The 27,939-nt window shown below is 45.7% G+C and overlaps 2 protein-coding genes across 4 annotated transcripts in view; one reads left to right on the top strand and one right to left on the bottom strand.

The window, feature by feature from the left end:
- LOC122934220 (spindle pole body component 110-like) lies at window positions 1–26,890 on the bottom strand. Its single transcript, XM_044289525.1, has 8 exons — window positions 26,787–26,890; window positions 19,641–20,025; window positions 15,806–15,937; window positions 12,829–12,987; window positions 11,585–11,700; window positions 10,874–10,979; window positions 8,999–9,127; window positions 1–1,698 (listed from the first exon to the last, which is right to left on the bottom strand). The coding sequence occupies exons 2-8, from the start codon at window positions 19,902–19,904 to the stop codon at window positions 1,648–1,650; spliced, it is 957 nt and encodes a 318-aa protein (XP_044145460.1). The 5' UTR covers window positions 19,905–20,025; window positions 26,787–26,890; the 3' UTR covers window positions 1–1,647.
- A 183-nt stretch (window positions 26,891–27,073) lies between these two features.
- SANBR (SANT and BTB domain regulator of CSR) overlaps window positions 27,074–27,939 on the top strand; it is a 58,265-nt gene continuing 57,399 nt past the window's right edge. For 2 of the 3 annotated variants that reach the window (XM_044289522.1, XM_044289524.1), the window contains exon 1: window positions 27,159–27,239. The gene's annotated coding sequence lies outside the window, so the exon portion shown is untranslated. The other variant, XM_044289523.1, reaches the window with a different exon arrangement.

A 27,939-nucleotide genomic window follows, 5' to 3' on the forward strand; every position in this document is an offset into this window, starting at 1 on the left:
GCGCGATTTTTCTCACGCGAGTGCAAAACGCATTACAATGTCTTGCACTCGCGCGGAAAAATCGCGGGTGTTTCCGCAACGCACCCGCACATTTTTCCGCAACGCCCGTGTGAAACCAGCCTTAGAAGAGCAGATCTCACCCCTCTGTTCTGCTGCTGGCATTTAGTAGGTGCGGTTCTCTTCAGCTGAGCTTGGAGAAGTCATCACATGGATCTAGCTACGTGGAAATATGTTTTAGTCCAGGCATAAACAAAATGAGGGCTATAAAGTTTGGCGAGAACAAATCTAATGAATCCAGAAAGGCTGTATAAAGCACGCCCATATGAGATGGCGCTTAGACGGCTAACGTGATGTCTACATAGAGGGCATGGCTGATAACATGTTCCCTCTTTCTGAATATTTGGACAAGATTTACCAAAAGTCTAAACCTTTTTTCGCAAGAACACATCTGATTCCAGACTAATTGGTCTCGCATTAGTTGCTATGAATTGCTTTTGGAGAAAAGGTACAAGGCTGTGAATGACTACTATGGGTATTTGATGGCATATGTCACTGTTGTTCTCACACTATTAGGGTACGGTCACGTGGCTTAGACATCATGCTGATTTCCGAGCATCGTCCACACCACAGTCCTCGTGGGAGATGTCAGCCTGGTGTATGAGATGCTTTCCTGCTCCACTGTAATGTCAGGAAACTGTTGTAAATAATTACAGTTCTCGATCTTTCTGATCAGAATAAAATAGTCTATTTTAATAAAACAAATGGCAGCGTGCTATGTCATCTGAAATAAATGTTCTAAATATTTATAAGACACTTGTGGCTGGGTTTTTTTTCCGGATAATTTTTCTAAATGATTTACATTTTGTTATTCTCGGTGGCTGTGCCGGATATGGATCCGGGACCAGCACTCCATTGGTATACTGCAATGCCTATAAGGCTACGTTCACATGCTCAATCGCCAAGGGGAGTTGCTTGATGCATCATCTTGCACCTAAATTTTGACACATTCAGGGGCGTTTATCAAGACCTTTAGGCCACTATTGTGGCGTAAATAAGTCACAAATTATGGCACACGTCTTGAGCACCATAATTTGCGACTTTATTAACCTTCTCGGCATTTTTTTATAGCATTGGTAGTGGCAGAAGTCTGCCAGCGTAGACTTCAGTATCTGGTGCATGGCAGGCGTGCACCTAATTTATTAAGAGGCATCTGCAGGGAGATCAAGACTGGCGTACGGATATGACATTGTCTGTCACAAAGTAAGCCGACTAATAGGTGGCATAGAGTGTCTGACCGTACACCAAATGTATCCTCTGGCACGAGACACTGTGTATACTTTCTACAGGAGAAGTGGTCATAATAATGTGATACATGGAGATTGATCTGTACACAAGCACAGCACCGCTCCTCTGGAAAATGAGCAGAAAGCTGAGCCTCCTGGGCAGGATATAAAACCTCCATAAGTGGACTTGTAGTAATGACACCACTCCACATCTTCCATTTCATATCGCTTTGTGTTCTGATTTAGCACAGATTAAGGACCATTATACAATTATTACAGAAGCCGCTGATCTGGTCATACAAATCTCCCAGCGGTAAGGCACTGAAAAGTGATGAAGCACTTGCAGGATTCCGGCTTCTTTGGGTTATTTTTGGTTCCTGCTGTCTTTGTCTACAAGTAAACTTTGCAATTTCTCCTTCAGGAAAAAAAAAAAAAGAAGTAATTATTATCAGTATGTGTTTCAACATGATACATAAGAAGAATAAAACTAGAGAGAGGTCAGTAAATACTATAGGACAGAATTAGGCTTATTGCACACGAACGTGTGCGTTCCGTGGCCGTATTGCAGACCGCATTTGCGGATCCGCAATACACAGGCACCGTTCTGTGTCACGGATGCGGACTCATTTACTTCAATGTGTCCACAAATCCGGAGGTGCGGAACGGAAGCACTACGGAGTGCTTCCATGGGGTTTCGTCTCGTACTTCTGTTCCGCAAAAAGATAGAACATGTCCTATCTTTTTGCGGAACGGCCGGATCGCGGACCCATTAAAGTGAATAGGTCTGCAATCCGCTGCGGCTGCCCCACGGACGGTTGCTCGTTCGTGCGCAAGGGGCCTTAGTGTCACATTCCCATCACTGAAGGCCTGGTGTACATGGCTGTGAGCTTTTAACTGCATTGTAAATTCTGCTCTCAGAACTTCATGCATTGCCCATATCGCCAGTACAGTATGCCGTCTTACCTGCACTCATTTAATTGCCCATATCACCAGTACAGAATGCCGTCTTACCTGCACTCATTGCCCATATCACCAGTACAGAATGCCGTATTACCTGCACTCATTGCCCATATCACCAGTACAGAATGCCGTCTTACCTGCACTCATTGCCCATATCACCAGTACAGTATGCCGTCTTACCTGCACTCATTTAATTGCCCATATCACCAGTACAGAATGCCGTCTTACCTGCACTCATTGCCCATATCACCAGTACAGAATGCCGTATTACCTGCACTCATTGCCCATATCACCAGTACAGAATGCCGTCTTACCTGCACTCATTGCCCATATCACCAGTACAGTATGCCGTCTTACCTGCACTCATTTAATTGCCCATATCACCAGTACAGAATGCCGTCTTACCTGCACTCATTGCCCATATCACCAGTACAGAATGCCGTATTACCTGCACTCATTGCCCATATCACCAGTACAAAATGCCGTCTTACCTGCACTCATTGCCCATATCACCAGTACAGTATGCCGTCTTACCTGCACTCATTTAATTGCCCATATCACCAGTACAGAATGCCGTCTTACCTGCACTCATTGCCCATATCACCAGTACAGAATGCTGTCTTACCTGCACTCATTGCCCATATCACCAGTACAGAATGCCATCCTGCACTCATTGCCCATATCACCAGTACAGAATGCCATCCTGCACTCATTGCCCATATCATCAGTACAGAATGCCGTCTTACCTTCACTCATTGCCCATATCATCAGTACGGATGCCGTCTTACCTGCACTCATCGCCCATACCAGTACGGATGCTGCGGACACTGGCACCAGCTGACCACAGTAATGAGACCTATGTACTACCCAGGAACTCGGCTGTGACAACCTGACCTAATGCATTACTCTGCTGCTGATATCAGGGGACAGCACAATAAAGAATTGTCCACGATTGTTCGGTGGACAGCTATCTCTCCTCACTCCCCCGTACATGTTCAGTTTGGCTGTGTATTCAATGGGGAGAGAGGAGAAAACAGCTCTGACAGCAGCTTATTATCTCCCCGGAGAACAAAAGGATTGGGCAAAAATATTTACTTTACCCGCCAGTACAGTATGCCGTCTTACCTGCACTCATTTAATTGCCCATATCACCAGTACAGAATGCCGTCTTACCTGCACTCATTGCCCATATCACCAGTACAGAATGCCGTCTTACCTGCACTCATTGCCCATATCACCAGTACAGAATGCCATCCTGCACTCATTGCCCATATCACCAGTACAGAATGCCATCCTGCACTCATTGCCCATATCATCAGTACAGAATGCCGTCTTACCTGCACTCATTGCCCATATCATCAGTACGGATGCCGTCTTACCTGCACTCATCGCCCATATCACCAGTACGGATGCTGCGGACACTGGCACCAGCTGACCACAGTAATGAGACCTATGTACTACCCAGGAACTCGGCTGTGACAACCTGACCTAATGCATTACTCTGCTGCTGATATCAGGGGACAGCACAATAAAGAATTGTCCACGATTGTTCGGTGGACAGCTATCTCTCCTCACTCCCCCGTACATGTTCAGTTTGGCTGTGTATTCAATGGGGAGAGAGGAGAAAACAGCTCTGACAGCAGCTTATTATCTCCCCGGAGAACAAAAGGATTGGGCAAAAATATTTACTTTACCCGCTCCTTCTCTCCCCCCACACATTAGACCAGGGATCAGCAACCTTCGACACTCCAGCTGCTGTGAAACTACAACTCTCAGCATGCAAACATGCTCAGCTGCTCTTCTAACTGCCATAGAAGTGAATGAAGCATTCTGGGAGTTGTAGTTTCTGAACAGTTGGAGTGCTGGAGGTTGATGATCCCTGCATTAGGCCCCCTGCACACGAACGTGTGGACCCACGTGGTCGTGCTGCGGGCCGCAATGCACGAGTCCCTGTGGCAGCCGCAGCGGATCGCAGACCCATTTACTTGAATGGGTCCGCGATCCGGCGTTCCACAAAAAGATAGAACATGTTCTATCTTTTTGCGGAACGGAACTACAGGACAAAACCCCACGGAAGCCCTCCGTAGGGTTTCGTTTCGTTCCACACCATTCCGCATTTGCGGACCCATTCAAGTGATGGCACCAGTGTATTGCGGATCCGCAAATGCGGACCGCAATACGGCAACGGGAAGCACACGTTCGTGTGCAGGGGGCTTTAGACTGTTGTCTGAACCTGGAGTTCTCAGTGGGTTCGGCCAACAATACACTAACGTGTATGGGGTCCTTAGAGCATCTTTGTTAGCATGATCAATCCGCTGATAAAAAAAATAATACCTTTATTATGAATATCGGTGGCCACATTGCTGAGAAAAAAAAACATTTTTATTCATATTCTAATGACCTAAAAGGAGCACCATGGGACCGGCTAAAGCCGTCGAAGCACCAGTTTGTTGCACCCCTTCACCTCCAGTCCTGCCCCCTTTCCCCTCAATTGACAGCACTAGACATTGGGTATAGCCGTGTCTTCCTGTACCTGCCCTCCTGGTCTCAGCCCTTGTTCTGTGTTCTCTAAGCGCGGAGACCTGTCATCTGTGCCACATTATATCTCCTGGTCTCGGCGCTTGCTCAATGCAGCAGGAAATGCGCTGAGACCAGGAGATACAGCGCAGGCGCAGGTGACAGGTCTCAGCACTTGGACAACACAGAACAACATTATCTGGTTGAGCATTCAGACACCTTTAGTTATGTTCTGTAAGCTGGAAATCACACATGTAACTTTACCTTTTGGCTGCAAAAACCATCAAAAACTACACGTTAAAAACTACAAATGTCATCTACAATTTTTTGTTAAAACCAGGCAGTGCCACACATCTTTTTCTGATCTGTTTTTATTTTCGGATTGTAGATTTTTTATTATAAATTACTGAACCTGATTGTGGGGGGCGGCCATCTTGCCTGAGCTGCAGCAGGTGGCCCTGATGCAAGCTGGTGGGTGCAGCAGCCCAATACAGATTAAGGCCAATACAAAAATACAAAATAAAAAAAATGGGCCGCACTCCAAATAGTAAAAATGAAAAAATCTTTATTTACCAGTGGGAGATGCGACGTTTCGGCTCTAGACAGGAGGAAGGCTCCTGTCTAGAGTCGAAACGTCGCATCTCCCACTGGGGTAAATAAAGATTTTTTTCATTTTTACTATTTGGAGTGCGGCCCATTTTTTTTATTTTGTAAATATATTTATATATATATATATATATATATACACACACACACATTATATATATATATATATATATATATATATATATACACACACGAAAGTCTTCAGACTCTTACTTTTTTTTTACATTTTGTTATGTTGCAGCCTTGTGCTAAAATAAAATAAAAAAATCAAGCTTTCCTCCATCAATCTGCACTCAATACCCCATAATGAGAAAGTGAAAACAGAATTTTAGAAATGTTTGCAAATTTAGAAAAAAAGGGAAGAATACAATTTTGCATGGAAGTAAGTACTCAGACCAATGACATTTGAAATTTCACTCTGGGGGCCTTCCATTTCTCCTGATCATCTTTAAGATGTTTCTACAACTTGATTGGAGTCCACATGTGTAAATTCAGTTGACTGGATGTGATTTAGAAAGATTCACCCTTGTCTGCATAAGGTCTCAGAGATGACAATGCATATCAGAGCAAAAACCAAGCCATGAGGAGGAAAGAACTGCCTGTACAGCTCAGAGACAGGAGTATGTGCAAAACAATTCTGTTGCACCGAAAGTTCCCAAGAGTACAGTGGCCTTGAATCCTAAATGGAAGAAGTTGGGAACAACCAGGACTTTCCCAAGAGCTGACCACCACACAAAACAAAGTAATTGGAGGAGAAGGACCTTGATAAGATAGGTGACCATTGACCAAGAACTCAATGGTCACTCTTACTGACCTCCAAAGATCCTGTGTGCAGATGGGAGAAACTTCCAGAAGGTCAACCATCACTGCAGCACTCCACCAATCTGCTTTATGTCAGTGGCCAGAAAGAAGCATTTCCTTAGTAAAAGACATGTGAAAGCCTGGAGTTTGCAAATAAAGCACCTGAAAGGACTCAGCCTGTGTGAAACAAGATTGAACTTTCTGGCCTCAATTCTAAGGCTACTTTCACACTGGCGTTTTGGCTTTCTGCTTGTGAGATCCGTTCAGGGTTCTCACAAGCGGTCGAAAACGGATCAGTTTTGCCCTTAATGCATTCTGAATGGATAAGGATCCGCTCAGAATGCATCAGTTTGCCTCTGTTCAGTCACCATTCCGCTTTGGAGGCGGACGCCACTGCCTGCAGCGTTTTGGTGTCAGTCTTACGAAACTGAGCCAAACGGATCCGTCCTGGCACACAATGTAAGTCAATGGGGATGGATCCGTTAGCAAAGTATTGCACCCCCCCACCTGTGGCCACGCCCCCTTTTTTATTACAAATAATGCAGTAGATATCACCTGCAGTCCTATGTAACACCACAGATAACACAGGGATAACTCTCTGAGTACAGATAATGTAGCAGATGTCACCTGCAGTCCTATGTAACACCACAGATAACACAGGGATAACTTTCTGAGTACAGATAATGTAGTAGATGGGTGTGAGGCCCCAGAATTTAGAACACACACAGTGTGACCTGAAGTCTGGGGTCAGGCTTCGGCAGTGTGGGCAAAATTGTATATCCAACCCCCACCCCCAAAAACAAACAAACTGATATTTGGATGGACATAACATACATTGCTATGAAATATACAGCACATACCAGTTACATCCAGTGACATCTCCTGTGATGTAGACTTTCCTCAGTGTCTTCATTCGGAGATATGACCCTCATGATACCTTCTTTTAACCGCGTCTCGTCTCTGCAGAGTTTCACAGATTTTTTTTTTATATTCCTCACTTTACTATCATCCTCAGATAACAGACCTCCCCTCCCCTTGTAGTGCCCATAAGTATAATACCCTCTGTAGAATTATAATATATAATGGCCCCTCTGTATTCTTATTATAATAATGGCACCCTTTGTAGTATTATTGTAATATTTACGGCCCCCTATGTATTATAGTAATAATTATGGCCCCCTTCAGCCCCCCCGGCTTACAGTCCCATGTAAAATACATCACTGCCCCTCCCTTCAGCCCCTCCAGCATACAGTCCCAAGTAAGATACAACCTTCCCCCTGCCTTCAGCCCCTCCAGCATACAGTCCCGTGGAAAATACATCACTCTCCTGCCTTCAGCTCCTCCAGCATACAGTCCCATGTAAGATACATCACTCTCCTGCCTTCAGCCCCTCCAGCATACAGTCCCATGTAAGACACATCACTTCCCTGCCTTCAGCCCCTACAGCATACAGTCCCATGTAAAATACATCACTCCCCTCCTTCAGCCCCTCCAATATACAGTCCCATGTAAAATACAAAACTCCCCCTGCCTTCAGCCCCCTCCACCATACAGTCCCATGTAAATAATATCACCTTCCCTCTTTGCCGTCTGCCTTCAGCCCCTCCAGCATACAGTCCCATGTAAGATACATCACTCCCCCTGCCTTCCAGACCTTCTTGCAAACAGTCCCATGTAAAATCCATCACTCTTCCTGCCTTCAGCTCCTCTAGAATACAGTCCCATGTAAAATAATATCACCCCCCCGCCTTCAGCCCCTCCAGCATACGTTCTTATGTAAATAATATCACCCCCCCTTTCTTCAGACCCCTCTAACATACAGTCACCAGTACAAGGATTATTCCTCCTCCCTTCAGCCCCTGCAAAAAGCCCCCCAAGTAAAAATAACAGTTTCTATTCTCCTCCACATACCGACCTGCAGCCTCTGCTCCTCTCTCCAACAACGTGCTCTGTAGGATCTCCTGCAAATCTTGAGGCCCCGCCCCCTGGTTGACAAGACCCCGCCTCTTCTCCCGACATCATACCTGCCAGGAGCAACTCCATTCTAGCCACTACCGTCGCTCTACTGCCTCATAGGCTTTAGGCCACTAGCCTGAAGCCTATGAGGCAGGACGGAGGGGACGGGAGCCATAGACTCCCGTGGCCCTCATTGAAGTGCTTGCTGCCTGGTGCCCCCTGCAATTTTGTGCCCCCACCCCACGCTACGCCACTGGGGGACGGATCTGTTTTCACTGACACAATCTGGCACAATAGAAAACGGATCCGTCCTCCATTGACTTTCAATGGTGTTCAAGGTGGATCCGTCTTGGCTATGTTAAAGATAATACAAACGGATCCGTTCTGAACGGATGCAGACGGTTGTATTATCTTAACGGATCCGTCTATGACGGATCCACACAAAATGCGAGTGTGAAAGTAGCCTAAGAGTTATGTTTGTAAGAAACCAGGCACTGCCCAATACCATTCCTACAGCAAAGCATGGTGGTGGCAGCAGCATCATGTGAAGGTCGGGGAGACTGGTCAAGGTTGCAGGAAAGCTAACTGGAGTAAAGTACAGAGATGTTCTGAATGAAAACCGGACCCAGCGTGCTCTGGACCTCACGAGCAGTACTACTGAAGTGAATGGGACGGCATAGGGTGGACTACACCTGCTCACCGCTGCTGTTGCATCGGCAAGTAGGTTAACAATGAAAGGAAGGCAGCGCTGGTATGGTGCGTGCCTTCTCTTCAACCAGCTGATCGGCAGGGGGGCCAGGTGTCGGACCCCACTGATCTGAGGACAGGTCATCAACAAGATAACTTGGACAACCCCTTTCATTTAAGTGGCATACTTGTTCCTGGAGTTGATGTTGAAATCCTTGGCACACCGACTGCAGTTCTTCTATTGTCCTGTTCTTCAGTTTTAGTTGTAACCGGCTGTCCTCGAGGGCCGACATCAGTGACTTACACCTCTGACATTCCTGCAACAATAGAAAATGTGCATGATCTGCACACATCTACTACATGATCTGCACACATCTACTACATGATCTGCACACATCTACTACATGATCTGCACACATCTACTTGGAAAACTGAAAATCTGTATAATCCTGGTTCTCATGTAACCGGGTTTACCCCAGAAATTTCTTAAAACGTGAGTGGCACACTTAGCCAGCACCCCATACATCCCCTCGCTGGAAGGACTGTGATATCCGGCTCTAGTATTTATGATCTAAAAGTATTAAAGGGAACCTGAACCATACAACGCAGTGCAAGCTGCAGGCAGCATGTTACAGAGCAGGAGTTTTATGGAAAATGACGCAGCAAAACTTGTGCATTAAAATCTCTGCTCTTTCTGGTTTCAGTAGCCAAGTAGGCAGTCTTATCAGTGATTGACAGCCTGCCCTGTATAAGTGTGTATAAAATGATAGCCGTCATTAACTGCTAAAACTGACCACTTGGACTACTCAGAAAGAGCAGAGATTTTAATGCATAAACTACGAGTTCTGCTCAGCTTCTCCTGCTCTATAACATGCCTTCTGAAGAGTATACCACATTTGCATGAAGAAGGAATGCAAATGAGCAATTAGCAAGTTCAGCCTCTAATGCCACCAAATGTAAGTCAATGCTTGACCTTTTAAACAGTTATTAGCCAAGTCATGTCTCAAAGCCTAAGTCAGCATCTCATCTGCATATGGGGTGATTGCCCCTCATCAATGCAGATCAAAGAAGGTCGAACATTGGCTTATGGGATAGCCACCAGAAGTAAGGTAGCTATCCTATAAGTCAATGCTTGACCTTTTAAACAGGCTTTGAGACATGACTTGGCTAATAACTAAGCCAGCATCTCATCTGCGTACAGCTGTTTCGGGGTGATGGCCGCTCATCAGTGCAGAGCAAAGAAGGCCGAACATTGGCTTATGGGATAGCTACCTTAAATCTGGTAGCATTGGAGCCAGAGCGTGTTAAGAGCTCATTTGCATATAATTTACCCAGAATTCCAGAGGAGCATTGCCAGGCCTATAAGACTCCTCACAGCATTTAGGCACTCTCCATAAGGATGGTGACAGGTTCCCTTGAGGGTCCATTCACACGTCCGCAAAATGGATCCGCATCCGTTCCGCAATTTTGCGGAACGGGTGCAGACCCATTCATTTTCAATGGGGCCGGAACGTGCTGTCCGCATCCACATTTGTGGATCCGCACTTCCGCATCCGTGCTTCCGTTTCCGCAAAAAAATAGAACATGTCCTATTCTTGTCCGCAATTGCGGACAAGAACAGGCATATTCTATTAGTGTCGGCAATGTGCGGTCCGCAAAATGCGGACCGCACATTGCCGCTTTCCGTGTTTTGCGGATCCGTGGCTCCGTGTATCCGCAAAACAGGTTGCGGACGTGTGAATGGAGCCTTAAACGTACTTCACTAAATTACCAAGCCAGATACTCCATATTCAAATAAATTACATCAAGGTAGCCCCAGGTCTATGATCATAACCACTGTGCTGGCTATTAAAAGCAGGGCAGGATCCCATGTGAGTAATACACATACCCCAAGGTGAGAACTTAGGCTCTAGTAGCGTTCACTCACTTTATTATATTATACTATACCGTATACACAACGGCGAATATGAGGCCAGATATAAATGAATTCCAGTTAGTGTGACCATGACATTCCCAGATCACGTGCCTGAAATGCTCAGAGCAATCACAGGTGAAGACCTTACATGTGTTGAAACGTTTTGTCTCTTCATCTGTCCTCGAAGCACATGAGCTTCTTCTGCCAATCGTTTCAGTTCCTTCTGAAGTTCTTCGATCTGCTTCTTATGTTCCCTATAAGAGAAGACACACAAGGAAGGATGTTTTCTTCATTTATAATACAAATGTGTCTCCATAACTTGCGTAGAAATGAATGTAGAACAGGAAAGGTGCTTTTCCAAACAGAATTGGTCATCCGGCACCATTGCAAGGTGCAAATTGAGCCCCCTTGAATGCCAATCACAAATGTAATCCCCAGTAGTTGTCACGTCACTGCACCTTCATTGCCGTATAGTGTAAGAGACACTGCTGAAAATTGAAAGGGGTTGTCCCTCCTCAGACATTGGGAGAATATCTCTAAGATGTGCCCGGAGCCCGCAAAGTGAAGGAGGGCCCACCGTGCATGTGCGGCTGCCTCCATTCATTCCTATGGGAGCGTCAGAGTGGTGGATGCGCTTGCACGATACGCTTCTCATTAATTTCAATGGGAGTGCGGAGAATAGGCAAGCACACCTCTCGGCTATTTTCAGCACTCCCTTAGGAATGAATGGAGGACGGCTGCACATGTGCGGTGCGGGCTCCGTTCTAAGTATAGGCGCGGATCCCAGAGGGGGGATATGCCCCCAGTGTCTGAGGTCAGACAACCCTTTTAAGGCATAAATAAGCTGTGCGAATTTTACCATGACTTGTCTTTGAAAAGCGCTGAGATCTGCTGCTTCAGTTTATCGATCCTTTCATCCCTGATGTTGACCTCCTTTTGGGTTTGCTCCCGTAGTGATGCCAGCATCTCTTCATACTTAATAAGGGTGGAAATATGGCAGCTTAAAGGGGATATCCCATGATTAACGTATAAAAATGAAAATCGGACATCATATAAGCCAGGGCTGCTTTACACTTGGGAGTCCAATGTGGGTATCACGCTCCGTGCGTGAGCGCGACTCTCCATTCTGGATTTGCAGGAGCGCACTGCATTATCATGATTTATAATGCTGTGTGTCTCTGCTTGGCCTTACTTCTACTTAATCGTAGTAACATAAAGCTGTCACTATGATTCTGTATCTGTAAGGTCAAGCAGAGGCGCACAGCATTCTAAATCATGATAATGCCGTGCGCTCCTGAACGGAGGATCACGCTCACATACAGACCGCGATTCCCGCAATGGGCTCGCTCGTATGAAACAGCCCTAACAAAGCTAGAACCAGCCCTGTACCTCACGTGGATTCAGAGAGCTCCCCGTTCATTGCTCCAGTAGTTCTGCTAAACTTATGTAAAGCTCCCAATTCAGGGAGTGCTTCCTGCTGCAGATTTCTCCCTGTCACGGCTCCCCATTTCTGCTGCAGCTCTCTCCGCGTAAAGCCTCATGCACACGTCCGTGAAACGCGGTCCGTGTGATACCGGCCTGGATTTCTTCTGAGTGCAGGAGCACAAAGCGTCATTGGTTGGTATGATGCCATGCCCTTCTTGCTGCCGCCACAGTACAGTAATACACTGGTATGATCTATACCAGTGTATTACTGTACTGCGGCGGCAGCAGGAAGCGCAGGGCATCATAGCAACCAATGACGCCGTGCGCTCCAGGCCGGTATCACACGGACCGTGTTTCACGGACGTGTGCATGATGCTTAACTGTCAACGTCTCCAACAGTCGATATGGCTGGTGGCAGTTGAAGAATGCTACTGAGTATGTGCGACCACCTTAATGAGGTGGACAGAAAAATAAAAAGAACAAACAGCCGGTAGCGCTATACAGATACATTTTATTGAATGACTCAGCGACTATACTACATTTTTAATTACATGCAATCCCAGCAGTATTCAGATCCAGTTGTTGTTTTTTTTTAATGTAGAATATTTTTTGTGAGACAACCCCTTTAATTTAATATCACATATAAAAGGCGACATGTGACCAAGTCCCCATACTTACCTGATCCTGCAGATCTTGCTGGACTCTCTCATGATGCTGGATACTTTCAGTCAGTAGCTGCTCCTTCTCCTCCACTATCCTCTGGCTTCTTTCCAGTGTCTGCCTGGTGGTTTTATGGCCATTTATTTCATTTTCCATGTCTCTGGTAAACTGCATAGTCTGTAAAGAAGAGCAGAATAGAAGCAGTTGCCCTTAGTAACCAGGTTCCATTTTTCCCAGATCATCATACTTACTAATTTCGGTGTGAGGATATGATCACTGGAAACTATGGCCCAAAGCCTGAGGCTGCACTACTGAGTGATTATGATGTCCTCTTCTTATTTCTCGGATGTATTATTGTCACAGAGACCTTGTGTGGATTCAGATCTCCAAATACATCCTACCTGGATTGACTAATGGCGGTTATGTGTATATATGTGGGGTATCTACAGTATATATATTTTTATTTGGATCCACAGGCAGTTTCTGTAGGCGAGCAGTACGGCAACTTCAGGCTTTGGGCCTATAAACCAGTGTAGAATTAAAAAAAATATATTAATACAAAAAAACAAAAACTTTTCACATTTTGAATCCTCTGGTAGGTCACTTTTCATGACTTTACTAGTAATACCTGGCGCTTCACTTTAAAGGGGTATTCCGGTTGTGAGAAGTTATCCCCTTTCCACAGGACGGGAGATAACTAATAGATTAGTGGGGGTCCTACTGCTGGGACCTCCAATGATCACAAGAACGGGGAGCCTGTACCCCTGGGAGCCTCCCGAGCTGCAGGCTGGGCATGCGCACTGCCACCCCATTCATCTCTATGGGAGTTCCAGAAATAGCCAAGCGCCATACTCTGCTGTGTCCAGAATGAAGTGGCAGTGCACATGCCTAACATTATTTATGGGGGGCCCCAAAGGGTACAGGACCCCGACCAATCTAAAGGTTAGCCCCTATCCCGTGGATAGTGGATAAGTTCTCACAACTGGATTCTCCCTTTAAGAGCTAGGACTGAAAGGGTTACTTATAGTAAGTGCATAGAGCCGGGTTTCTAATAGGATCCTGCTGATGAATGAGACACGGTTAATGGAAGATCCAAATGTCACAGTCCCATAGTTATCGATTTACAATAGGAATAATGGTGTGGGCCACATTTAGCCTACAATCAATAATGGCTGACGATGCTACTGAATCATCAACCAGAAGGTTATTCATCACTTTTCTCCAACTCTTGGAAAACATCCATTAATATTTCTACATTATAAAATCGCACCCTAGGCCAACTACGCATTTCAGAATTTCTTTAGAAAAACACTGCTAGACCAATCAAGATGGGGAGTCATTCAGACATTGAGTGAGAAGCCTGCAGACCCGAGATCAATCTTCACAGGGGTCTTAGGCTGGTCATACACTAAGGGTCCATTCACACCTCCGTATGTGTTTTGCGGATCCGCAAAACACAGACACAGGCAATGTGCGTTACGCATTTTGCGGACCACATATCGCCGGCGCTCTCATAGAAAATGACATGTTCTATTTTTGGGCGGAACCGAAGTGCGGATCCACAAATGCGGACAGCACATTCCAGCCCCATTAAAAAAGGAATGGGTCTGCACCTGTTCCGCAAAATTGCGGAACGGATGCGGACCCATTTTGCAGACGTGTGAATGGACCCTTAGACTTATTCCTCCTGACCCCCCCACTGAGTTGAGTGTGCTTGTGTTCTCAGACATCTTTGGCGGCAGCTTATATAGCTTGTGAAATCCAACATGCCTGACATCCCCCCCCCCCCCCCCCCCCCACATCTGCTTTTGAGGGAAGAGCTGGCCTACTACCATACACATTAGGCTACTTTCAAACTGCCGTTTGGTGCGGATCTGTTCAGATAATACAACCGTCTGCATCCGTTCAGAACGGATCTGTTTGTATTATCTTTAACATAGCCAAAACGGATCCGTCTTGAACACCATTGAAAGTCAATGGGGGACGGATCCGTTTTCTATTGTGCTGTATTGTGTCAGTGAAAACGGATCCGTCCCCATTGACTTACATTGTGTGTCAGGACGCATCCGTTTGGCTCAGTTTTGTCAGACGGATACCAAAACGCTGCAAGCGGCCTTTTGGTGTCCGTCTCCAAAGCGGAATGAAGACTGATCGGAGGCAAACTGTTGCATTCTGAGCGGATACTTATCCATTCAGAATGCATTGGGGCTGCACTGATCCGTTTTGGGCCGCTTGTGAGAGCCTTGAACGGATCTCACAAACGGAAACCATAACACCAGTGTGAAAGTAGCCTTAGATGGATGACCAGTCCACTCCTGCCAAATCAGAGGGCATTCCAGTTATTAGAAGATATGTACAAGGCAGTAACATGATCTGCATGTCTGTATAGTATCTGAATGTCTCCATCTAACCTCCATCAGGTTCTTTGGATGTGCTGGTGTAGAGGGACCCACCCTACTGTACCCTGTCCTAGCAAGTGGTGACAGTCTAGCAGGTCAGACCCCCACAGATCTAACATTTATCACCTGGCTCGTGAGAGGGTATAAAATATTCGTAGTATGAAGTCCCATAAAGCACAAATTAAGGACTATCCATCTGTGAATCTGAAGATAGATAGTAGAGATAGAGAGTTAGATGATAGAGAGATAGATAGATAGATAAATGATAGATATGAGATAGATACATAGAGATAGAGAGTTAGATGATAGAGAGAGGGGATAGATAGATAGATAGATAGATAGATAGATAGATAGATAGATAGATAGATAGATAGAGGGGTGCTATATAGATAGAGCTTATCGAGAGCTAAATGATAGATAGATAGATAGATAGATAGATATGAGAGATATAGATGATAGATAGAGAGAGATATAGATGATAGATAGAGAGATATAGATAGATAAATGATAGATAAATAATAGATAGATAGATAAATGATAGATATATAATAGATAGATACCACAGAACAACTTTTACAAATGTCCTGCCACTATACCTTGGTTTTGATGATTTCATTCAGCTCCGTAACCAGATTATCTTTCTCTTTTAAAGATGATTTCAGCAAACAAATTTCTTTTTTTAAAGCTTCTATTTTTGAAAGCAACAAATGTTCCTCATTAGAGGATACCTAAGGCAAGAAAAAATGTTCTTGATCTCCAGAGTAATACAATGATTCCATACTGGTCCATTCAGGTAATACTGATTGTTTAGTAAGTAAAGAGAATATTCACCTTACCTGCTCCATGGCACTCCAGTCCTCCGAGCTGCCTCCATCTTCCAGTCCCCGCACTGTTTGCATCCGGTCGTCCATGGGCATGGTCACATGCATTGCTCCAACCAATGACTGGCTTCAGCAGTGACATGCTGCTTGTGGCCACCGCTGGAGCATGCATATAACCATGCCATACATTTCCAGATGTATAGTGCAAGGATTGCACTTTGGAGGACTGGAGCGACAGGGAACAGGTAAGTAGGAGTCTTCAGGGGACAGGCTGTGGGCACTTGCTAAAATAAATAAATCATTATTACTGGAAAACCCCTTGGAAAAAACCAGAAGGTTCCTGCCACTAGTAGTGCTTTGGTAGTTTATATCCGATCGTTGCTCCAAGGTTTGTTTTTGGAATATCTCATATTCCAGTCCTGAAACAAAGGTAAAAGTGGTTATTTGGGACTGTGTGGTATACAACGTGAATATGGGCCACCATACGTCTCCATCAGTACGAGTCTGGTAGCTCTCGGCCAGCATGTATAGGTTCTACAAACCCATGGGATGGTGTCAGTAGAAGCACCAATAAGAAAAAAAAAATGACAGAACCGGCTCCTCTCGGGTAATGAATTTCGCAGAGAACCGAGATGTGTAAGTTGGGCAGTGGAGTTGAGGACGCATCGGAGGGGAGCTGTTTGAGGGTGGTTTAAGCGGTCCAGGACCGGGTCATTGTGGTCTTCAGGACCAGACAAAGTTTATCCATTTTTTCCCATGGGTCAATTTAACGACTAAAGACATTATTTTTTTTTATTTTTTAGGGAACAATGCAGTTTCTTAGCATATCATTATTTTACACACAATTTATACTTCTTTTAGGGTTTTTAGGCTTATACTTAAAACAAAAATGCATGTTTACATTTTAGCTATTTTGTAATACCCTAAGGCTACATGCACACGACAGTGAAAAACATTTTTAATGGACGTTTATTTCACTGATGCCTTACTGAGAGACAGACGTTAAAAATGGACCCATTCAATTGTATGGGAGCAGTCTGTCAGTGAAAAACGGACAAGATAGAACATGTTCTATTTTTTTACGTCCATTTTTCATTGACAGTCAAAAAAAACTGTTGTGTGAATAACCCCATAGACTACAGTTGGTCTTAAAACAGACGTGTGATGGCCGTTAAAAAAAAATGTACATCACATGTCCGTTTTTCACTGTCGTGTGCATGTAGCCTTAAGGTGGTGTCACACGCAGCTTTTTTTGCGGACATTTTTTGCCATAGCCAGTAGTGGATCCACCAGGAAGGAGAAGTACAAGTCTTTCCTTTATATTTCTCATTTCCCTCCAACCCACTTCTGGCTCTGGCTCAAAAAACTGCATCAAAAACTGTTACAAAATGCTGTGTATGACACTGCCCCCCCCAAAAAAACTTTCTATCTGCGTTTGTCATTATCTACTATGAACTGATATATTACATGTCTACTTTCGGGTAATCTGGTCTTGGCTTTCACTATGACAATGATTAGTGTGGGGAATGTTTTTTTGTTGTATTTTTTTTAATTATTTTTAAAAGGGTATTCTCATCTAGGATATCCCATCAAATAGGTGTTGGTCCCACCTCTTATACCCAGACCGGGGCCCCAGAAGTGCATGCGCGGCTTTCTCTCCATTCACCGCTATGGGACTTCTGGAAGTAGCTGAGCCAGTGCTCTGCTAATTTTAACAGTCCCATAGCGGTGAATAGAGGATGGTCACACGAGTGGCTGCTCTCCCTTCACTTTGCGGGCCCCATTCTGGAGACAGGAGAAGGTCGCAGAGGGTGGACCCACACCTATCTGACATTGATAGCATATCCCAGTGAGTGCCCCAGCTGGGAATACCTCTTTAATGGTCTATCCCTCAAAAGGTCAGAAAAGACCAATGGGGGATTTACTATTATTATTTTTACTACACTTTTCTATTGTAACTGGTGACACACAGCAGCTTGTTGAGTAGTCTTGGGAAATGTTTTTAAGTTGAACGCGAAAGGAGGTGGTAAAGGCTTGGATGTGTTGTCTAAAGGAGGCCATGCACCTTCAACAGCTGTTCGGGCAACCACAATTCCTCCCAAATACACTCCCCTGTCCTTCATATACTTGTCCTCTTGTTCTGCAAGGGGGATAAACCACTGCCAGACATCTCTTCTGGTGGCAACTTATCTTCCCTGAGAACAAAAATGATTGAGCATGTTCAAATCTTTCTTTCACAAGACAAGACACAGGTTCAGCCAACATTAATGTATATGGGCACCTTACAGAATGGAGCACAATCTACTGTTATCTCTGGGGTCAACAGAGAAAGAGACCCTGATAAGTTTGCTCTTATGCTCTAATGTTCGGAAAGAAGGCAGAAGGGAATCAGCCTGCTCAGACAGTAGGGGGAACTTGTACATACTCTTTCCTGGAATACTGAGCAGAATAGTAAAGGAGAGGTTCATCTGTAGGACCCTACTTTTATTTTAGGTTACATCATCTCTGATAAGAGTGCCTAAACTTCCATTTTAGGAGCTGGTCTCTATATCTCAGAGCTCCTCAACTCCAGTCCTCAGGCCCCATCGGCTGGTCATGATTTGAGAATATCCCATAGAATGTACAGGCCCCCCAGAGCGTTTTGCTTGGGGGACACCATATGTTAGTATGTTGTATGGTTTCCTACTTCTCCGCCCCACCTTTTTGTTCTTTCGCTCTTTTTGACAGGTTTACCTCAAGTTGAAAAGGTTCGTCCAGCATCAGCTGGTTTTAGCCGGTCTCACCTGATTTTGTTATGAAAGCCAAGGATCTTCACTGATTGGTGCAGTTTGTTACTGGGGGATATTTCCGGACAACTGATTGGTGTTTATGATAACAGCGGAAAAAAAAAGGTGTCCTTAAATGTGGGGTTCGGCGGCGCTCCTGGGCCAGTTTTAAGACTGGATCGTCGCCCCGCCCTGCCTCCCTCTTATTTTTTTTGTTTTATGTCGCTTTGCTTTATTAGAGGGGCTGTATCACTCAGCTATTGCTGATTGGATTTCGGTAATTATTGGAATTTTTAATGGTTATTTATTTTATGAAATTGAAGTTTTTAATTATTTATTAACTTATTGGTCCATTAAAGTGTGTTATTTAAGGTTACCCTTAATAAAGCATTGCGGCCATTTTTATTCTAATAACAAGGTGTTATGTCGTCATTTATTAGATACTATGAGTCATTTATTAAAGGGGTTCTGCACTTTCATTCAAGTGAAGAGAGCTTAGCCGCGCCCACGCTAGTTGATACTAGTCGTGACGTCAGTGGGCCGGCGGCCCGGCGGTAAACAGTGAGAAGGTTGCGGCGCTGCTGGAGCGCCGCTGCCTTCTCAAACAGCTGATCGGCGGGGGTCCCGGCTGTCAGACCCCCGCCGATCAGAAGCTGATGATCTATCCAGAGGATAGATCATCAGTTAAATGAAAGTGCAAAACCCCTTTAAGTTTCGAAGGGGTCATTTGACTTCATGAATATCTGCGGTAAGTCCTGATGCACGGACTAATTACATCACACCGCTATATACATCACACCGCTATATACAACATGGCTGTTCAAGAAGCCAAGAGACCCTCTCACCTGAACTGCCTTGCTGACAGCACTCTTCCCAGGTTTCTCAGGTTTGACAATGGTGAGAAAGCTTTTGGCCGTCTTCGTGACTGGCACACTACTGACTGACCTGACATCTTGAATTCCCAGCCCAATGCCTGCAATGCTGGGGAGACTTTCCGATTTGTGTGCTCTGCTTGTATATAGGGATTGACTTGAGTGTGGCGCAACAGGTCCTAGGTCTGAGGACACTTTGCCAGTCGCTCTGGAGTCTCTTTTCTGCCTGGCTGTCATTTCTGCACAGCAGAAATCCCGGTAATGCAGCAAGACTCTTGTAGAAGGCGGTAAATGAAGAATTCATTAAAGGTTGTCTTGACGAGAAGATGGCTTCTTGCTTGAGGGTGAGGATTTCTCACTGTGGAAACAGAATACATTTACTGCGCTGAATAGACAGCATTTTATTATTGCAAGACACAACCCGGTCAAAATGACTGATGTCAGATACACATGAGGATAATACGGACTGCTGCTGATTTCCAGAATGCAGGGGTGGACTGGGAACTTAAAGTGGCCCTGGAAAAAAAAGATAAAAGTGGTTCCATGTTGTAGGAGGTTCTAAAGTGACAGAAAACGAGTAGATGACAGAAAACACAAGTAGATGACACCAACACAAGAAGGTGGAGTAAGAAATACCACAGTGCAGCACAAAATACTGTTGCAGCAGCACAAAATACCGCCCCCCCCCGAAGCTGTCCGTCTGTGGTGGCCATAAATAGCTGCCATGTTCTGTCCTCCTCCAATTATATCTAATTCAGATATGGAGAAGGTGGCTTAGGAGGTAAGATGTGGGCCACAGCACAAAGCCAACCCTACCTTCAGCATGCTGCCTGGACTAGTAATGGCCCCCATAGTGCCCCCCAGTAGTGTGTTCCCTAAGTGGCCAAGGAAGAAGAATAAAATACCCGAGTCCTGTTCCAAGTTACCTTCTCTGGTGCAGGCCGCAGGCTTCCTACAGGCTTTTGTCCCTGCACCATTTGTACAGTGCCTCATATAGTGGCCAGTGGCCTATGAGGGTGAACAGCAGGGCAGGAAGACCCAACACAGTATTCAATTGTATCACCGGCCAGGTACATAAGTACCTGATGCTCTCAGTGTTAATTAAAGGGGTTGTCTCATGTCAGACTTTGATGGCATATCACCAGGATATGCTATCAAAGTTAGATAGGTGCGGGTCCCACCTCTGGGACCATCACCTATCACCAGAACGGGATGCCTGAAGTAAAGGAGAGCACATCACTCAAGAGCGGCCACCCTCCATTCACCGCTATTAGAGTTTTGAAAATAGCTAAGCACTGGAATGGAGAGGTTGCTGCGCATGCGCTCTCCATTCTTTTCAATAGGACTCCAAAATTAGTTGAGTGTGCTCACTTGGTTATTTTTGGAATTCCCATAGAAGTGAATGGAGAGCACCTGTGCATGCGCAGAGTACTCTCCTTCACTTCGGAGGGTGGGGGTGGGGGAGGGGAATCAATTTTGGAGACAGGTGCAAGTCTCAGAGGTGGTAAACACTGTGAGCAGGTAAACAATGAAGGGAAGGCTGCGCTTGCATGTTGCATGGCTTTCTCTTCAAACAACTGATCAGTGGGGATGCAGGGTGTCGGACTCCCGCTGATCTGATATGATAGGTCATAAATATTAAACTCCCGGAAAACCCCTTTAACACTGAAAGCATCAGATTCAGATCATTATGTTTCCGTTCAGCGTAAGAGGCTCGGATGCCCCTTGGGACATTTCCTGGTACAGTCTATGGCCGGTCTGCCTGTGCCAGAATGTAATCACTCTATGGGGAGCTTAGGCCCCTTTCGAACTGTTCAGGGATTTCTTCTAAAAATCAATAACACTGATCTGAATGGCACTTTGACATTGACTGAAGATCAATTTGACTGAATGATAAGAAAAATGATAAATCACAGGCACATCGTACTCTATTAACCGACACTGGCCAAAAGTCCCCTCCGTTTGGTATTCCCTGGTGACCCAGTCTTCTGCACTTTCCACCTGCCCCATAGACGTCTATACTGAGAGGTATACAGTGCTGCCCATAATTATTCATACCCCTGGCAAATTTTGACTTAAAGTTACTTTTATTCAACCACCAAGTAATAAGGCACACAAAAGCTGGCTTGGCCTTTGCAAAAGCTCATCTGGACAAAGGAGAAGACTTCTGGTCTTCTGTGTTATGGTCAGATGAAACAAAAATTTAATTGTTTGGTCACAATGATGTTTCCTTCATTTGGTGTAAAAAAGGAGAAGCCTTCAATCCAAAGAACACCATCCCCACTGTCAAACATGGTGGTGGGAACCTAATGCTTTGGGGGTGTTTTTCAGCCAATGGACCAGGGAACCTAATCACAGTAAACGGCACCATGAAAAAAGAGCAATACATGAGGATTCTCAACGACAACATCAGGCAGTCTGCAGAGAAACTTGGCCTTCAGTGGTGAAGAAATGGTTAGCAGACAACAACATTAACGTTTTGGAGTGGCCCAGCCAGAGTCCAGACTTAAATCCAATTGAGAATCTGTGGACGGAGCTAAAGATCAGGGTGATGGCAAGAAGACCCTCCAACCTGAAAGATTTGGAGCTCATTGCTAAGGGCTCTTTCACACCTGCGTTCTTTTCTCCCGGCATAGAGTTCCGTCGTCGGGGCTCTATGCCGGAAGAATCCTGATCAGTTTTATCCTAATGCATTCTGAATGGAGAGAAATCCGTTCAGGATGCATCAGGATGTCTTCAGTTCCGGACCGGAAAGTTTTTTGGCCGGAGAAAATACTGCAGCATGCTGCGCTTTTTGCTCCGGCCAAAAATCCTTAACACTTGCCGCAAGGCCGGATCCGGAATTAATGCCTATTGAAAGGCATTGATCCGGATCCGGCCTTAAGCTAAACGTCGTTTCGGCGCATTGCCGGATCCGACGTTTAGCTTTTTCTGGGTGGCTACCATGGCTGCCGGGACGCTAAAGTTCTGGCAGCCATGGTAAAGTGTAGTGGGGAGCGGGGGAGCAGTATACTTACCGTCCGTGCGGCTCCCGGGGCGCTCCAGAGTGACGTCAGGGCGCCCCACGCGCATGGATGACGTGATCGCATGGCACGTCATCCATGCGCATGGGGCGCTCTGACGTCACTCTGGAGCGCCCCGGGAGCCACACGGACGGTAAGTATGCTGCTCCCCCACTCCCCACTACACTTTACCATGGCTGCCAGGACTTTAATAGCGTCCTGGGTGCCATAGTAACACTGAACGCATTTTGAAGACGGATCCGTCTTCAAATGCTTTCAGTTCACTTGCGTTTTTCCGGATCCGGCGTGTAATTCCGGCAAATGGAGTACACGCCGGATCCGGACAATGCAAGTGTGAAAGATTCCTAAAGATGAATGGGCAAAAATACCTGTGGAGACATGCAAAAAGCTGGTCTGCAATTGTAGGAAGCGTTTGATTGCTGTAATAGCCAATAAAGGCTTTTCTATTGATTATTGAGAAGGGTATGAATAATTTTGGACTGGACACTTTTTGCTCAAATGTAAATAAAAGCTGAGAAATGTTTTTTTCCCACAATAATGCCTCTTGTAGTTCGTCTTATTATCTTTTGGGAGACACCTATGTCATTTCCCGTCAAAAAATGACTTGCTGGTTGAATAAAAGTAACTTTAAGTCAATATTTGCCAGGGGTATGAATAATTATGGGCAGCACTGTAAGTGCCATTAGGATGAAGCCCGTGCTGGGAAGAAACCTTGTACAGTGTCTGAATTACGCTGAGCACATTCTCAAGACTGCAATCTTCTGATCGGATGTGAAGATAATGCTTTTACTGAGCTAAAGTGCACGAGTGATGGAAAATCAGAGCGGACGTTTCATGTAGGCGACTATGTGGCAGGTGAACGGCCTGCAGGACTTCACCATTTCTGGCATAGCCGGAGCACCGCCATACTCCGCTGACTAGAATAGGATCCAGCATGGATCTGGCCTGTTTAAGACATTACTGCCAGGATTCGGTCTCACACAGAACGGTGCTTGCACTAGTTTCTGCCCAGCCAAATCCCGGCACTCTACTGGAAACCGGCCGGAGCCCATTATAGTCAATGGCAGTGAACAGCAGTAGCTGGCTATGCCTCTCCCGGAACAGCCCGCCGGATAGCTTTAACGCATATGTGCATCTAGCTTTAGAAAAGTAAAGAAAATATAAGACATTAAAGCAACTGTCCAGTGAGGAGCTGACAGGTGACATATAAGTCAGCGCCTACAGCGGACAACTACCTGCCGATTAGCCTGTTTTCAGCTCAGGCCCATCAGGGCAGAGCTGTGATCCGTGCCTACAGGGAGTCTGCGGTAGTCTGGGACTCATCGTTGGTTCAGGCTGCTGTGTATAAACATGTCTACAAGCAACTTTCACACTTGCGTTGTTGTTTTTCGGTATTGAGATCTGTCAGAAGATCTCAATACCGGAAAAAAACATTTACGTTTAGTCCTCATGCATTCCGAATGGAAAGAGATCCGTTCAGGATGCATCAGGGTGTCTTCCGTTCCGCCAGCATTCTGTTTTGTGACCGGACACAAAACTGCTGCAAGCTGTGGTTTTGTGTCTGATCATGAAAATGGAAAAAAACGGATCCAGCACTGAAAACAATGTAAGGGTACTTTCACACTAGCGTTTTTCTTTTCCGGTGCTGAGTTTCTTCCTAGAGGCTCAAATCCGGAAAAGAACTGATCAGTTTTATCCTAATGCATTCTGAATGGAGAGTAATCCGTTCAGGATGCATCAGGATGTCTTCAGTCTTTTTGACTGATCAGGCTTTTTAGAAAACCGTAGCATGCACTATTTTTACCTCCGGCTAAAAATCCTGAACACTTTGACTGAACGCCGGATCAGGTCTTTTTCCCATTGACTTGCATTAACGCCGGCGCCGTGTGTTCAGTCAAACCTGAAAAATGTGAAAAAAAAGTTAAAGTCCATAAATGGCGGATCCATTTTTTCCAGAGCATTCTTTCATTGTGATCAAAATCCTGATCAGGATTTAAAAGTAATCCGTTTTCACTAGTTTTTCCGGATCCGGCGGGCAGTTCCGGTGTCGGAATTGAACGCCGGATTTAAACAACGCTAGTGTGAAAGTAGCCTAAGTCAACGGTGACAGATCCATCGCCTATTGACTTTCAATGTATTTAGTGCCGAATACGTTTTTTTTCAGTTTTGATTTCACTCAACCGCATCCTGACAGCACTGAACAATTCTGGAGCACCATTTCATATAACCCTATGATATACCATTCCTTTATTATTCCTTCTAGAACATATGAATGATTTGCCAGCAGTCTGTAATGAAGGTCCAGATGGGTGTTACCAGTTGGGATGCGTCCCTTCACAGTCTGACACAGGCAGCACTGATTGGACAGTGTCAGACTCGGCAGGGACACACTCCCAACTGGTAACACCCATCTGGACCTTCATTACAGACTGCCAGCAATTCACACATAACTTCTAGCAGGAATAATAAAGGAATGGTGCATTATAGAGTCATAACAATAGACGCTCCAGAATTGCTATTACATGGGGGATGCGGTAGTTACTAAAACAGACATGTCAGGAGAGGTTACTCTTTAATCCGGGCCCCTGCATACATAGGGGTCTTCAGAGAGAAGCTGATGTACGCGGCTGAGACCCCGGCAAACCTGCACACAATTCTGACAATTAGCTTGGCTTTACCTGCAAAATCACGTGGCGGCGGAGTTTCCTACAGACCCAACCTAAGGCGGAAAATAATTTAGAACGCAGGGGCCACTATTAAAACACCCCCCAGGCTCCCCCTTAGGGCTCATGCACATGAACATATTTTCTTTCCGCTTCCGTTCTTTTTGCGGACCGTATGCGGAACTATTCACTTTAATGGGTCCGCATAAACAACGGAAGGTACTCCATGTGCATTCCGTATTGACGTTCCGTAAAAAAGTAGTGCAAGTACTATTATTGTCCACAAATCACGGTCCGAGGCCCAATTCAAGTCAATGGGTCTGCAAAAAGAATACAGAACGCACACGGAACACATCCGTATGTCATCCGTATTTTGTGGATCCATACTGTAGAAATGCTATGCCCAGCTCATATTGCTCATGTGCTTGGTGATTAAAAAGTTACTGTTTCCAATCCGCAAAAAATGGAATACGGAAACCAGACAGATATGTTTTGTGGAATAACGGAACGGAAGAGGACTTAAATCAGAGAAAAAAAACCCTCAGATATGGAACAACGGATCCGTGAAAAACGGACCGGAAAACAACAACGGTTGTGTGCATGAGGCCTTAGGGCTCATGCACATAAGTGCACTTACTCAGTGCCTGGGCTGCGGATCGCAAATTGCAGTCCGCAATGTACGGGCACCGGCCGTATGCACCCCCCTTGCGGATGCGGACCCATTGACTTGAATGGGTCCGCGATCCGTAACAAACGGCCAAATCTAGGACACGTTCTATATTTTTGCAGTGCGGAGACACAGATCAGAAACCAGTGGAAGCGATTCGTAGTGTTTCCGTGGGCTTCCGATCCGTGCATCTGGTGAAGGCTACATGCACACGACCGTATGTGTTTTGCAGGTCCGTTTTTTTTGCGGATCCATTGTAATAATGCCTATCCTTGTCCGCAAACTAGAAAAAAATTGGACATGCACTATTTATTATTAACGGATTTTTTTTTGCGGAGCAACGGAACAGACATACTGATGCGGACAGCACACTGTGTGCTGTCCGTGTTTTTTGCGGACCCATTGAAATGAATGGGTCCGCATCCTATCCGCAAAAAAAACTGATCGGACACAGAAACAAAATACGGTCGTATGCATGAGGCCGAAGCCCCATCTTCGGTCGTATCTGGCGGATGCAAACCCATTATATCATCCATGATACGGAGTGCGCACGCCCAGTGTCCGTATATTGCGAACCGGACATTTACCGTCTGCAATACGGACAGTGAGAAAGTACGCTTGTGTGCATGAGAACATGACAGTCACCTTCTACTGTGCCAGAAATGGCTGATAACACAGAACAATAGCCTGCATTCAACATGAGAAAGCCTTTAAGTGTACTGTCCCTTTAAAACAAAACAAAAAATAGTTGCCAAGACACAACTACCGGCTCACAGCCTGGACACGACCACCGACAAAGCGTGAAGACCCCCACCATGTCCTCCCGTGTCCCGGCCTCGGTGGCTCCTGGCTACAACGCTGTGATAGTCCCCGCCCTGTCTCGGTTGCTAGGACACGAGAGGACGCTGCATGATAGTCGCTGCACTGCGGCAGGGCAACCAAGCGCGCTGCAACCAACCCCACTGCGTGACGTCACTCCGCGTCCCATAATATCGTAACGCATCTTGAAACATTTCTCAGTGTCGGTCTTGGCATCCGAAGCATCCCAGGATTCTTATTGGTCGGTATCCCTGCCTTCCCGCACGCTGATTGGCCGGCTGCCTAGCAGGTGTGGTACAGCGAGGTAGGTTGCTGCGTGAAAATCTGTATCCCCGGCTCTTTGGTTGTACCCCGGGGCGGGGGACGGGTAGTCTGCAGGTGGCCACTGACCGGGGGAGAGGTAAGTTATGAGCCTGGTAAAGGGCTGGGGTGACATTCCATATCATACGGATACTGCACTGTGTGCCAGTCAGCCTATAGACTTGCATAGACAAAGAGCATATATGGTGGCACCTGGTGAATGACTCTCCTCTCAGCTTGTGTGCCACCATGGAAGTCAATGGTAACTGTCATTGCTGCACACCTACCATAGCAGGGCAGTACAGCGGCTGTAACCCACTTCTTCACTCTGCATTGTTCATGGACTTGCAGTTTTTGCAGGTTACATTGTATCCATTAACAATGCACCGCGACAAACCAGTTCAATACCGGCGTGGCTCGTGGGCCGCACAGTCCTGACTGCACCTCGTCATGTGCACCTACCCAAAGGGTCAGCTAGAAAGGACAGCGTTGAGAATGCTGTGTACATCCTTGAAAATGAGGGACGTGCTGGAGCGGTCAGATGACGGACAGCAGTGGCGCACAATGGACCTTGTTCACTGTAAGGGCTCGTGCACACGACCGTATGTATTTTGCGGTCTGCAAAAAATACGGATGACGTCCGTGTGCATTCCGTATTTTGTGGAACGGAACAGCCGGCCCTTCATAGAACAGTCCTATCCTTGTCCATAATGCAGACAATAATAGAACATGTTCTATTATTTTGCGGAACGGAAATACGGAAATGGAATGCACACGGAGTAACTTCAGTTTTTTTGGCG

Source organism: Bufo gargarizans, chromosome 4 (assembly GCF_014858855.1).
Source record: "Bufo gargarizans isolate SCDJY-AF-19 chromosome 4, ASM1485885v1, whole genome shotgun sequence".
Classification (NCBI taxonomy): domain Eukaryota; kingdom Metazoa; phylum Chordata; class Amphibia; order Anura; family Bufonidae; genus Bufo; species Bufo gargarizans.

What these genes read in the sequence shown, in the direction of transcription:
- LOC122934220 (XM_044289525.1), bottom strand. Translation starts at nt 19,904, where the DNA reads ATGACAGCCAGGCAGAAAAGAGACTCCAGAGCGACTGGCAAAGTGTCC. An exon ending in CTGTCAGCAAGGCAGTTCAG is followed by an intron (nt 15,938 to 19,640) that starts GTGAGAGGGTCT and finishes TTCTTGCCTTAG; the next exon opens with GTATCCTCTAATGAGGAACA. An exon ending in GACAAAACGTTTCAACACAT is followed by an intron (nt 9,128 to 10,873) that starts GTAAGGTCTTCA and finishes CTATTGTTGCAG; the next exon opens with GAATGTCAGAGGTGTAAGTC.